Source organism: Mytilus californianus, unplaced genomic scaffold (assembly GCF_021869535.1).
Source record: "Mytilus californianus isolate M0D057914Y unplaced genomic scaffold, xbMytCali1.0.p SCAF_4, whole genome shotgun sequence".
Classification (NCBI taxonomy): domain Eukaryota; kingdom Metazoa; phylum Mollusca; class Bivalvia; order Mytilida; family Mytilidae; genus Mytilus; species Mytilus californianus.
In genome coordinates this window covers 38,811,255-38,826,263 of record NW_026262690.1, presented here as the reverse complement: position 1 = coordinate 38,826,263, position 15,009 = coordinate 38,811,255, and the positions used below count along the sequence as shown (strand labels likewise).

Here is a 15,009-nt window from a genome sequence, read left to right as displayed (position 1 = left end):
CATGTAAACACTTACAACTGCATGTACATTCAGAAACAAACAAAAAATAGCATAGGTCTACTGAAAATTCAACATTTTTTTTAAAATGACCCATATCCAACATATTTCATTTACATATTTTCAATATCTTCCGTTTGTATAAAGTTTGTATAAAGTAAAACAAATTAAGGATGCTTTTTTAATTAATTCACCAATTAAAGCTTTAGTTTATGTGAATATCAGACATTTTAAAATAGGTAAAAAATAATTGATAAGAAATCAATAGACAAGTGTCTCTTTCATATATCAAGCTTTGTATCGCCCCTATTGTGACATTTTTTCGATTGGTCCAAATTTTCGACGTCAAATTCAAATGTGTGTTGTTGAAAGACAGTAGTCCTGTTAAAAGATCAACATATCATAATTTTGAAATATTTCTTATATATTTTTTATAGATAAGTTTATGTCTTTTGAACATTTGCATCGATAAGTTGGAAGCATGAATGACTTTCAAGTGAAAGAGGGACGAAAGATACCAGAGGGACAGTCAAACTCATAGATCGAAAACAAACTGACAACGTCATGGCCAAAAATAAAAAGACAAACAGACAAATAATAGTACAGATGACGCAACATAGAAAACTAAAGACTAAGCAACACGAACCCCACCAAAAACTGGGGGTGATCTCAGGTGCTCCGGAAGGGTAAGCAGATCCTGAAAGTTTGTCACACACAAAAAAAAACGGTCTGGATTTTACCCCCAGCTAACTGAACTATCATAACATTTTCAGAATATGTATACGGGAAAAGAAGATAAGACATCATCTTGAAAAAACATGCCTGATTTATATGTCTGAGAATTTACATAAATTGTTGTGACTTTATGATTTTAATGGTGAACAGTTTTTCAAGTCATTGTTAGATTTCAATGAATGATTTTGAAGATGGAACAATAAGAAAAGTTAATTTATAGTAAGAAAAATGATCTGACTTTCTTTAAATATCTAAATGTTGTTCAAGAATGTAAACTACAATGACAGATATCATACCTTTCACTTTCACTCCAGTTCTTTCAAAGATTAAAACAGGGCATCCATGATTGACTCGTGTTTAACGCTTTTCGTACTGATGGGCAATACAAATTCTTTATTTTCAAAAAATAAGGTTACAGTATTTGAATGTGACTAAAAAGGGTAAGAAAAGCTATTTTTTCAAATTAAAATTCTAGGTTTGGCTTTACATTTGTCCCTTTTTGGTTACCAGCACATCATCGTTTGACAGTTTTGGATTTTCAATTAGTTTTGCCTCAAGCATCACTGAAGAGGCATTAATTGTCGAAATGCGCATCTTGTGCAGTAATATTGTTTCAGTTATGTTGTAACCATACGACAATGTGACTTATAAGTCTTTACGATTTTGCACGAATTTGTAAGGAGTTAATCGATTGTAAATGCTATTTTCGCATTTGTAACAGACGCATTTATTTTTGGAGAAGAAATTGATAATTAAGTAAGAATATGCTATTTACATATCGATTTTATGTGTTTGTTCGTTTTGGAAAGGTAAATGTGTCATTAATACTAATGTTTAGGACATTTTGGATGAAAACCGTTTGTTTCTTGTAATTGGAGTATGCCCTGATGGTTTCGGTTGTAATTGTGTTTCATCAACATTATTGCAATATTGAAGAAATTCTATAAAAAGAACATCATGTAAACTTGTTTTTCATTTTTATCATTATGACTTTGTTATTTCCTTGAACTCTAGTTAAAAATGTTCTAACCAAAATATTGTTGATTTAAGGGAAAAGTTTCTACCGCGCTACTACACATTGAATCCTAATTATACAAAAGTGGAAGTTCTTCTTTCAGTATGTAATGTACAACTGTATAAACGACTTTCTGTATTTATCAAAAACATTACCAATATGTTTTAAAATGTTGGAAAACATATTTTTATATCATTGTTATCTCAACATGCTATATCTATATTATCGATACCACATGTTTACTTCATCATTTTTTATTTAATGCTATTATTTATGACCTCATGTTACACTTGTATCTGTGTTAAAAAAAAACTTGAATCTTGAAATTATGTATAATGTTTTGTCAAACATATTTTTCTAGTTCCCACATAAATGAGTGATTCAGCAATATTTTTGTTTATCATAATTATAATTTACCTAAGTTTTTTTTTACATATTCAATCGTTCTTATACATGTAGATTATTTAAATGTTAGTGTTAACACACTTAGTTCATAGTTCAATTGACAGATAACTGGATGTACAGGTAATTTCAAGTATAACAGACATCGAGGGGAAAGGGGCACAGGCACTTGTCTCAGAATTTGTTTAAGGTATATAGGAAATTTTTTTTCTGAGACAAGTGCCTGTGGAAAGGGGCGAACATTTCTCAAATTATTTGACATGTCTAAAGTGCTTTTGTAATCTTCTAGTTTTCATTCATTTATTTACTTCCTATCGCTTGAAAACAAATAGCCTTCTATATCATATATACACGGTAGGTATAGTGTCCGGCTGGGATCGTGGTTTTTCGAGTGATTTGATCGGGTTATTTCGAGTATGACCACTTTTTTTCGAGTGAATATAATCAAAATGTAGACTTTCTTTCTGGTAAAACGCGAAAAAAGATGCTAAAACCTTATATACAAGATCATAGAAGGTAAATTAGTATTTTTGATAAAAAGATATTATCAACCCTAAATTATTGTGTTCTAAAAACGTTTAATATAGCCTTACAATGCTTTATTCCAAAATATAGATTAAAGCCATTTTATACACATACCAATGCAAATGTCAACGGAAATGTGCACATGGAATCTATGTAAATTTAAATATACAGACACTTTACAAAAATTCTTCTCTTTGCATTGAAAAGGACATTTTGGAGAGTAATTCATTTTTACATGTCCGTGTTTTTTCGAGAGCAGTCGGTTTTTTCGAGTATGTCCTTATTTTATCGAGTGAAAAACCAAATTTCTTTGATTTAAAATGTAATTATATTAGTGCATTTACATTTAAAAACAATGAAAAGGTTCAAATAAAGTACTTTTCAAAGCAAGAAACAATGCATTAAACCAGTTTGATGATGCTGTATTAACACGTTCATTTCATAAAAAGTCATCCATTATTTGCATTCAGAAATCTTCATGTTAGTGTACCGATATGGATTTCATACAGTAAATATTTAGTGATGTAAACAATCGTTATGTGAGCTCACAAATGTTGGACTGAGACGTACGTACACATAATGTGTAAAGCGGGTAAATGTGGTTTTTTTACAGAAAATACATCCTTTATGTTTCATTTACTATTTGTCTTGATGGAAATATATGCCATCTTGGTGTAATTTTACAGAATTTTACACCGGTGTTGAAAAAATATACACCCTATTCAAATATTATCTATTCAGTTTTTTTTTTTTATTTGTGGAAAATTTAAAAAAAAATATTATTTGGTGAATATTGGAGGAATTTTTTATTCTTCACTTGGATTTTTTTTTGGGGGGCAAACAATTTCAAAATTTTATTTTTCCCTAATCTAAAATTTTATTTTTTATTATTATTTATTTTTTCAAAAATTTCAATTTTCATAATTTTGGCAAACATTTTATTTTGGGAAATTTTGGCATATTTTTTTATATTCCCTAGTGAACTAGGGTGGAGTGTTATTTACGCCCAGGTATTTAACCAATTAGATTGCAAGATTCTTGCTTCATAAGAAGTAATGTGTTATCGTTCTAGAAATGGAAATCAAGAACAATGTTCAATTGCAACTGTGAAGAGGAGTCTGATCAAGTGTATGTTATGTTTGGTCACACAGTAATAAAGCACCAGCATAGCTAAAAAATTGACAATGTATATTTGTGAGGTGAACGCATATTATATACACATTTATTCTTTTTTAATTTATTATTATTTCAAAAGGATCGTATTGAAGCTTACAGATTATTTATTTCGTTGATTATTGAATACATTGGACAAATCCCCGATATTTTCATCAGCTCAGTAGTCAGTACTTCGGTATTGACATGATTTATAACAAACCTTTCTTTAATTATTTACCTCTCTCTAAGGTGAAGGGTCTGTAGGTGGCCTGTTGCAAGGCAAATTTCTGTCCATATCCAATATTCTCTCATTTTCAGTGGCAGTCTAAATTGCCCGACATTTATCCTGAACGTCCTCTGTTACAGGACCTACTTATTGGATTTATGGTTAATTTGTTTTCGTCCTGAACATGCACGACACATTTGCCTCTGGACGTTAAGCAACCAACAATGAATCATTTAGGATTGTTTGTTTATAAATTTGAAAATTATAAAGAGACTAAGGTTTCAACTCCATCAGACAAAGTTAACCTTAGATGGATTTCGCTATTTTTTAGGTCCTTTTGGTCATATAGCATAAAATTAAAAAGTGTTGTTTTCATTTTTTATTAGATATTCCATTCAATTCAAATGTTATTGTTATTTATTAATTTTTATTTAAGGGGGAGGGGGTCCTCTTTAAATAGATTATTTGGGTTTATATTGATTTTTTTTTTCTGATTGTTTACTCCTTTCTCTGAGTTTTCTTGCTCCTATGTTTTTTCGTTACCGTAATGTATATCAATCCTAAAATATTATTGACTGTAAAAACAAAGGAAGCATGCAATGAAATTTGGCTGTGAAAAAAAATATGAGTCCCTGTACTCGGTTCTTTAGACCGTTTTAAAACCGGCCCATTGATTTTTTGTATATCGTAATACTGCTAGGTTATGGTAAAATGTTTCAGAACAGAAAGTTATCATTATATTGAAAAAGGTTAAATTTTATCAACATTGTAATATTTTTTTTTGTGAATTATTGGGAATATATAATATTGTCCTTCACTTAATAACAGTTATAAACTAGAAAAAGTCAGTTTTTAAGGTCAAGAAGGTCTTATTTCTTATTCACATTTTCTTCAAAAAACCCGGACCATTTGTTAAAAAACCCGAACGTTTTAATGGTGCTCTCTAAAAAACACGGAGAATGCAAAAACACGGAATTTTAAGTAAAATACAACGAAATTGTGTGTCTTTTGTGCTCAAAACTTGTATATTTTCAAAAAGAAGGACAGTCATGAATAAAACTTTTATAATTGCGAAATAGCAGTTAATTGACCTGATCGCATGTTTTATCACTCGAAAAAAAACGATCTACACTCGAAAAAAAGTGGACCGATTCACTCGAAAAAACACGATCTGCGCCGGACACATACCTACCGTGATATATATACTTATGTACCTAAATTAACACGTATGGTGAGTTTATTTATAACCACTGGGTCGAGGCCACTGCTGGTTACAACCACTGGGTCGATGCCACTGCTGGCAAACTTACGTTTGTTGACTAGCTCGCAGCATGTATTCTTTTCCGAGCTACAGTTTAGAAACAATATACTGAAATAACGACATTACATATGTACAGATTTCTTTTTTCCATCATATTACAAATAACAATATCCGAAACACACAAAACACTGTTTCGTGGGCGATCAGGGAAACCTGCGTCTTTTATCAATTCCAAGCAAAATTAAGGTGTAGGACCTCTCTAGAAAATTTTAAATTGCATATTAAAGGCATTCTCATTTTTTCTTTCAATAATTTGAACACACAAAGTATAGTCCTAAGACTAAGGCTCCAAACATATTAGGAAAACACAAATTGTCCGATTACGGTTATATAGCCATGCTTCTTATACAAAATATGTAGTTTTGATTACCAATACAAATTGCCAAATTGAACAATCTTCATATCGATGAAAAATTTGATTTACACAGTACGAAAGTGATTATAATTTAACTACCTATTTACAACAATAATTTTTAGCGTCAAAAATTCATACGCCTCGGAAATACTCGTCTGAAAAGAAAATAAATTCCCGTTTACTGCACTGGAATTATCTATGCTACGGATGATTGATTTTGCTCGCACTTTAGAGGAAAACTTGTCTAATTCCGGTTAATTTGGAGTGGTCGTATTTAAAAAGAAATAACTTGACTTTAACAGATATTAAGCCAAATGAAGATCTGAATTAAAGAAGTACAACAAAAATACCGAACTCTAAGGTAAACTCAAAAAGGGAAAGTCCATAAAAACTGACAAAATCAAACGTCGTCAATCAACGGAACGAGTGAAAAACAACTGACTTAGTACAAACATTTTCCGAAGAAAATGGTGGCTTAAATTTCGTAGAAATATTAAGGGGAGATAGCCTAGAAGAATTTTCAACACAAATGTAAAGCAACCATTACCCGCATACTTCTTAAAGGCAAAATTTGGAAGAAACTAAAACAAAATGCGCCATTATCATACAAAGATAAAGGTTGTCAGCTAAATAAAATGCTTCAAACCATATCTCAGATTTTTTTTATGTAAGATTCAGTTAAAAGATAAATCTGAATATTCGTGCTTTATAAAGTCATTGTTTGTTATTGTTATTAATCGTTATTGGCTTTGAACTAGCAGTCAGTAACTGCGAGTACTCTCAGTTTTGAACTTAAGGTCTTTTTGTTGTGGGGATGTATAAATACCCTGTCACGTCCACTCTGTGTTTTTTTGTTAGATGTATTTCTGCTTTGTATCGATCTGATGATTTAAACCCTTTTCAACTGATTTTTATAGTTTGTTCTTGTGTTGTACTGTTACACCACTGTCCCAGGTTAGGGTGGGGGGTGGCGCACCTTCAAATTAATTTAACCCCGCCACATTTTGTATGTGCCTGTCCCAAGTCAGGAGCCTGTTATTCAGTTGTTGTGGCTGTATATCATATTTGTTTTTCGTTCATTATCTTGTACATAAATAAGGCCGTTAGTATTCTCGTTTGAATTGTTTTACATTTTCCTTTAGGGGCCTTTTATAGCTGACTATGCGGTATGGGTTTGGCTCATTGTTGAATGCCGCACGGTGACCGATAGTTGTTAACTTCTATGTCATTTGGTTTCTGATGGAGAGTTGTCTCATTGGAATTATAACACATCTTCTTATTTTTATACCTTTGATTTAACATAAACATGATAATATTTGAAAACCAAAGAAGGAACAGGAAGGCAACCATCGAACTAAAATCCCCAGGTTTCATACCACATCTTCTTATTTTTATATTGAAACGAAAATAGATCCAGTTAATATTCCGTTGTGGGACATAAAATTAAAAATCTGAGTGTTATTTCTCTGGAAATGTCCGTTGTGACCTGTTATAAAGCTAAGATTACCATACAAAACAGTCCATCCACCGGTCAATTCACGTTTAAAAACTTAAAAGTTCTATAAATAATGTATGATAATCCTGAGCATGCTGAAAACATTTGTCACTAACAATCAATTCGTCGTTAACGACGTTATACCTGCTTATTTAAAAAGTTTCAATAATCCTCAGTATGTATTAAATATTTAATAAACTATCCATAACTTCATGCATTCACTACGTATACAGAACATTTGTTCTATTTTTCAGTTGTTTTGTGATTCAAGAGTCAGACCTTAAAACTACGGAAAATGATCGGCTGGATAACTGCTGTTATAAGTTTTCTGTTGCTGTATTATCTTTATATACCAATACCAAGGGAAGCAACCGAACCATGGAAACTGTATTTTACATCTATTGTAATGAAAATCCAGGGCGATTTAGTAAGTCTTGTGATCATCATACACAAATGAAATGATGAAACTTTAGTTAACCATACCTAAATATACAGAACATTGTATGTTCCAGTCAACATGTATGAAAGACTGCATTAAGAATTTATAGATACGATACTTTTAAATAAAGTTTTTCTGAATTTAAACACACTGTTATTAAAAGAAACTCTTTAGGGATAACAGGCTTACCATTAAGGACACCAAACGCGCGTTTCGTCAACAAATGGCCCATCAGCAGAGCTTGAATATAAACGATTGGAAGGCTTAATCTATTTCTAGTTGAAGAGCATTGAACAAAATAAAAAGTTTTGGCTAAGGCCATTAAAACCATGGCTTATATAATTTATTTTGAATAGACAAAACTATTTTCCATTGATAACGCGTTATTTTAATCTCAATAGTTTAAGAACGGAAAAATCAAACGAAAACATTTCATTTCAAATTCCATACATTATTGCTTTTTTAGAGTGTTTAAAGTATTTTAAAAAGTTTGGCAAAACAAATGATTTATCAAACTTATCAACCAATTAAGAAGCAATAAATACGCCATGATGGTACTATACATTTAGCCTTTCACCAGAGGGACGAAAGATACCAGAGGGACAGTCAAACTCATAAATCGAAAACAACGCCATGGCCAAAATAAATAGACAAACAGACAAATAATAGTACAGATGACACAACATAGAAAACTAAAGACTAAGCAACACGAACCCCACCATAAACTGGGGGTGATCTCAGGTGCTCTGGAAGGGTAAGCAGATCCTGCTCCACATGTGGCACCCGTCGTGTTGCTTATGTTATTACAAATCCGGTAAATAGTCTAATTTGGTAGGTCACATTCGTGAAAATGGAAGGGTATTGTAGTTAAGAAATAAGGAACATATCCGATATCATCTGTGAAACGGTTATTCCATAACGGTCAACCAAATCAAATTTAACGATATATTATGCCCTTATGTTTACATTTTTGAACGTAACTAACATTAAGAAGAAGGGGTCAGATCCTTGTTTATATATATTGTTTTGTTTACAGGTAGTGATTTGTGCTCTTCTCACAAAGAAAAAAATCCATGACGTTATGAGGAAGTCATTTCATCGCTTGATATCCTTCTTTGTTTACTTCCAGCCAAAAATTCAAGGGATAGAGGTATGTAACGCAATCGAGTTAGACTTATCATCAGGTTTGTACTTATATGAGCAACACGAAGGGTGCCACATGTGGAGCAGTATCTGTAAAAAATGGCCTGAAATACAGTAGGATATTATTTTATTTTATTTTTTTTTGTGATTTATGACCTGAAGATCACATCAAGAAAATTCACCTCTCTGGAATGTCAAAAAGTCTTTAAATCATTTTATTAAATGATAACGTTATTTCTTTTCTAAAGGAAGAAGAAGCTAACTTTGATGGTATCTTGGTCAGAATATTCAAACCCACAAGCACAAATGGCCTGGTTCCTGGTATTGTGTATATTCATGGAGGTGGCTGGTATATTTTTAATACAAGTATGTTCTTCCTATAAAAGATTTTTGGTAAAAAAAAATTGAAAATTAAGTTATAAACTAAATATTATACATTACTAGTTCTTATGAAAAACTGCATTTACAGTGCCTTATTTTTAGAAAAGATTTCGGCTTTTTTTGTAAGGGCAAAAGTTAATACCACTTTTTAAAGGAATGGAGTTTAGGGGTAAGTCTGAGAAAACAAATTGTATTTTAAAAGAGTATTTCCGATAATGGAGGGGTTTCAAACACTGCCAAACCCCCATTCGTGTACCTATCACATCAAGACTTAGTTCAAGTGACAGACAAGTAAAAACAAAAATTAAGGGACATAAGATATAAGACATAGAGCACCATGAACAAAATACAAGATAAACAACAGTCCATAAAACACAAAACAGTAGATCGACAATTGATTCTTTTAAGATCAATAAACATAAAAAAAATTGGCAATCATTTTGTCTTGCTCTAATATTCCACCTTTTCAATCTTCAAAAGAAGATATTGAATTTCGAATGGTCTTTTTTTTAACTTTTATTTGATCGATCAATTGACCATTTAGTTAGTTCGATATCGAACCACTTGGAAAATATTTACAGAACATTCTAGTGAGGGGAGGTAACTTGACCGTTCATGTCATTTTCATTTCAGAAACATATTCTTATTTCACCAAACTTTTGAGTAAAAAGGTAAATGCGGTTGTGGTATCTATTGAGTAAGTACATGCATTTTATAATAATTAAAAATAATAGATTCTTTGAAAGATGAAATGTAAAGTACTTGAAGTGTCTTTAACAAGAAGATTTGAACAAAATATATATCGATGAAACTAAACGAAAGTATGAGATAGCATACCGAAAAACACCAATTCTTCATCGTAATAAGAATATATCATTATATCATCATAGTCTTGAATTGCCATTGTCAGGACTAAATAGGATACTTCTCAAATGTTAATTTTTAGAACTTTTCCATCTTTTTAGTACTTTTTCAGGTATAGACTGGCTCCAGAAAACACATTTCCTGTACCTTTTGAAGATTGCTTAAATGCTACAAAATATTTTCTTACAAATGCACGGAAATATAATGTAAATCCTGATAAAGTTGGAATTGCAGGTAAAATGTAGGACTATATTCAAACTTTAAATAAATTGTATCAACCGAATTCTGACAACTTGAACGTTTTCTTCTACTAAATACTCTTTCATTAAAAAATAAACGACCTTGAACTTCCGCCAAGAGTCGTGTATACTGTGTACTCGTCGAAGACAGACGTTTTGAAACATTATTCGAAATGTGCACCTTGTCTATGTTTTTGGGGGAGTGGGTACGTTCTTATCCGTCTCTAGAGGTCGTGATCGATGTGGACACATTACATGATGACTTTCTTCCCTTATCATGGTCGAAACCCGAAAATTTAAAGTAAGTTTCTGGAAAAATGTCAGTAGATGTAAGCAGATAGAATTCCGATTATCATGAAATAGTGTGACTCTTATAATACATCTGCTTTTGACATCCCAAAACAGAGGCAAAACGAAGATACAAAAGAAAATAAATAGCATCAAATTCTTTTCACTTATTCGCAATGTCCTTCTGAAACTGCAAACATCACCAAACAACTAAAAACCGATCAAGTAGTAGCGGGATTTTATTCACAATGTCCTTCAATATATTTACAACAGTGATCAAGACAAAACAAATGATCGAAAAGCAATATCGAGTTATTCAGCAAGTCCTACTTGAATAACGAACGTCAACAAGACAAACAAATATAGTGATATGGGGGAAAATACTGTAAAAAAAACTGACTCGCAATTTACGCATATGTAAATAAAACCACTGAGAAATAAACTGGTATGATAGTGATATGCTAGGTGTAATATTGTGTACTCTATACGTGCGCTTAGTCTTACTGTGCTTATTCAGTGGGCTTTGGGGTATCACAATAGCAATGGCTAAAACAGTTTACCAAATGGCAGTTTGAATTCTTCTCCAACAAACTGATCAACTGGTAAAATATTTTAACTAATTGCTTATATGAAAGGTTGTTAGTATGAAGTGAGTGCTGTGAAATAAAAGTTAATGCTTACCATCCAGCTCCAGTTAGTTGATGTGTTGATCAAGAATTTTTAACAAAATAATGACTTACTATAATATGAGTCACTGATTTAGAAAGTCTAACTTTGACATGAAAACTTCTATCATAAATAGATTTTATAAATAAATAGTTAAAGACATTGTTTTATAGGTCAATAATTTATAGCTCTGTTTTCCAACAGCAAGTGAGTGCTTAATTGTTCTTTTGATTGTTTTGTAGGTCAATATTTTATAGCTTTGTTTTCGAAGAGGAAGTTATTGTGTAATTGTGATTTGGATAATATTTTCTATAAGAATTACTGATCTGCTGACATTAAAGGGAAATAATTTTTTATTGAGCTATTGTATTTTAAAAATTTAACCAGGCTTATGATTTTGCCTACAAAAGATCATCAATACGACTTGAATAAAACTTAGAGGCTCTCAAGAGCCTGTGTCGCTCACCTTTATCTACTGTGATTTTTGAAATCATGTAAAATAAGGTTTAAATCATAATAAATAGTATTAGATACCCTAATAATGATTGAGGCCAAGTTTGGTTTAATTTGGCCCAGTGGTTAAATTAAAAGCAGGTCATCCCAATAGTAACTAGTCTTATAATAGTTACTGAAGACCCCTTATCATTATCTAAATTAGTTTTCAAGTTGTGACCATTTGAAATTGTATTTTTTACAATGTTCCCTTAGACTTCTATAGTAAATCACTATGTTCTATTTTTAGCCATAGCGGCCATGTTGGTATGATGGCAGAGTCATCGGATACATTTTTCAATCAAGATACCCTATTGAAAATTGTGGCCAAGTTTAATTCTATTTGGCCCAGTACTAGTAGATTAAGTGGAGAAGATTTTTGTAAAAGATTACAAAAGTTTACAAAACAAATTGTTAAAAATTGACTATAAAGAGCAATAACTCCTTAAGGGGTCAGTTGACAATTTTGGTCAATTGACTTATTTGTAGATCGTACTTTGCTGAACATTATTGATGTTTACAGTTTATCTCTATCTATAATAATATTTTAGATAATAAGCAAAAACTGCAAAATTTCCTTAAAATAACCAATTCAGGGGCAGCAACCCAACAACGGGTTGTCTGATTCGTCTGAAAAATTCAGGGCAGAAAGATCTTAACCTGATAAACATTTGTACCAGATTTTTTGTCAGATCTGCTCTAAATGCTTTAGTTTTAGAGAAATAAGCCAAGCACTGCATTTTACCCCTTTTGTTCTTTTTTAGCCATGTCGGCCATGTTGGGTGGCAAGCGGGGTCATTGGATACATTTTTTAAACTAGATACCCTAATGATGATTGTGGCCAAGTTTGGTTAAATTTTGCCCAGTAGTTTCGGAGGAGAAGATTTTTCTAAAAGTGAACGGACGACGAACGCCAAGTGATGAGAAAAGCTCACTTGGCCCGTTGGGCCAGGTAAGCTAAAAATTGAAATGCCGAATTAGTACGAAGTTGAAGAGCATTGCGGACACAAAATTACGCAAGGTTTTGCCAAATACTGCTTATAAGTTATCTAATCCTCGGTGGTAGAAAATTATAATAGTACTTTTAAAAATTCAAATTTTTGCAAAACAGTTAATCCATAATTTTACCACATCAATGAAAATTCATGTCAATACAGAATAGCTGACAACTGGGCTGGTGATACCTTCTTAATTTACAGAGGAATCTGTATGATTTATAGAACTTTGAATGTGTTCCATAATATATTTTTAACAGTTTTTTCAAAATTTTAATTATCTTAAAAATTAATTTCAGTGTTCTTTTCAGAACAGAGTATAATAGTTATGATAGAAATAATGTCACAAACAAATTACTTATAAAATGAAGGAAGTCGATATTTGTCAGACAGAAGAAAATGTTGCTGATTTTACAGTAATGTAAATTATTTTCCTTTAATAATAGCAGATAAGTAATTGCTTTAGAAAAAATATATCAAAAGAACAATTAAGCACTCACTTGCTGTTGGAAAACAGAGCTATAAATTATTGACCTATAAAACAATGTCTTTAACTATTTATTTATAAAATCTATTTATGATAGAAGTTTTCATGTCAAAGTTAGACCTTCTTAATCAGTGACTCATATTATAGTAAGTCATTATTTTGTTTGAAATTCTTGATCAACACATCAACTAACTGGAGCTGGATGGTAAGTATTACTTTTCATTCCACAGCACTCATCCATACTAACAACCATTCACTTAAACAATTTGTTAAAATATTTTACCAGTTGATCAGTTCGTGGGAGAAGAATTCAAACTGCAATTTGGTAAACTGTTTTAGTCATTGATATTGTGATACCCCAAAGCCCACTGAATAAGCACAGTAACATCTTTGGAATTGAATTAGCATGAAGTAGAATTCTTGCAATATCAAACACTTATCCATACAACAACCCGACCTTTGTTTTAAGATATTAATATTGTTTCCTTTCTTATTTGCAGGTGATAGTGCTGGAGGGAATCTTACGATGGCAGTTGCATTGAAATTAGCTATCGAACCAACTTTAGATATTCCAAAATTGGCTTACCAGGTTTTAATATATCCCTGCTTACAAGCACTAGACTTTAATCTTCCATCTTTTAGGGAAAATAATATTGATAGAAATACACATTGTGGATTAACACGTAATGCTATGATACTGTTTAATAACCTTTATGCATTTGGAAATTATGACAACTTTATGGCATTTTCCAATAATACGCACGTTACAGTAGCAATGAAGAAGAAATACAGAAGCAGAGTTGACCCAAAATGTTTACAAGGCAGATATCAAATGGAACCAAACGACGATACAGAGACCGATAATACTGATTTAGCCAATCAAATTTCAGAAATAATCTTCAATCCGTATTTTGCTCCTTTGATGGCAACTGACGCACAACTTGGAAAATTACCAAATACGTTCTTAATAACCTGTGAATACGATGGACTAAGAGATGAAGGTTTAATATTAAATGAACGGATGAAGGCTATCAATCATTCAATCAAACATTTACACCTGCCTGGCTCAGAACACGGAGTGCTTATTTACCCATATTACAAAGTATACAAGAGTTCTGTAGACAGAATTGCTTGCTACATCCAGGAAATCACAAAGTGATTGTTGATACATTCGCATTTGTACTACTGTTATTATTCTTATTGTCCTTTGTTAATAAAGGCTTTGCCGATATTCTTTTTATATCCTTCTTCTTATCAGCATTTAGTTTCCTTAAACCGAAAAGAAATACTAACATATATATACATAAAAGTATTATCAGGGAAAAAGTTCCAGGTTCTGGTATATTAAAAAGACAATATTTAAAGAATGGTGATACATGAAATTAAAAGAATGGTGACACCGTACAGTCAACGGTACCAGAAAAGTTTTAATGACATTAGAAGAAAAATAATTAAGATTTGTTTTCAAAATAGAAAATAAAGATAGCGTCAAACACATTTTCACTGTTACCACACTTATAATTCAGTACGTCAAAAGCGCGTTTGTTTCCCTTAATGTTTTTCAGTGGCGCGAATATTAACAGTCTGAAGGCCAAAACAATTGCGAAGTTTGAGAGAATTGAAAAACCCCGAATAAGAGAAAAAAGATGTGCCAAATCTGACAGCGGACATCTATATCTCGGGTTAAAAATATATATCTGTAAAATATATATAACAATTATTTTATTCAGTTTATTTACAGAAAATGGCGCATCAATGATATATCATCATCAATGATATACCATGATAT

General features: G+C 31.6%; 1 protein-coding gene across 1 annotated transcript; it reads left to right on the top strand.

The window, feature by feature from the left end:
- The first annotated feature begins 3,744 nt into the window (after positions 1-3,744).
- On the top strand, positions 3,745-14,460 carry LOC127698283 (arylacetamide deacetylase-like). The gene is made up of 7 exons (XM_052201675.1): positions 3,745-3,873; positions 7,481-7,653; positions 8,702-8,815; positions 9,057-9,174; positions 9,823-9,886; positions 10,166-10,287; positions 13,721-14,460. The coding sequence occupies exons 2-7, from the start codon at positions 7,522-7,524 to the stop codon at positions 14,377-14,379; spliced, it is 1,209 nt and encodes a 402-aa protein (XP_052057635.1). The 5' UTR covers positions 3,745-3,873; positions 7,481-7,521; the 3' UTR covers positions 14,380-14,460.
- The last annotated feature ends 549 nt before the right edge of the window (positions 14,461-15,009 follow it).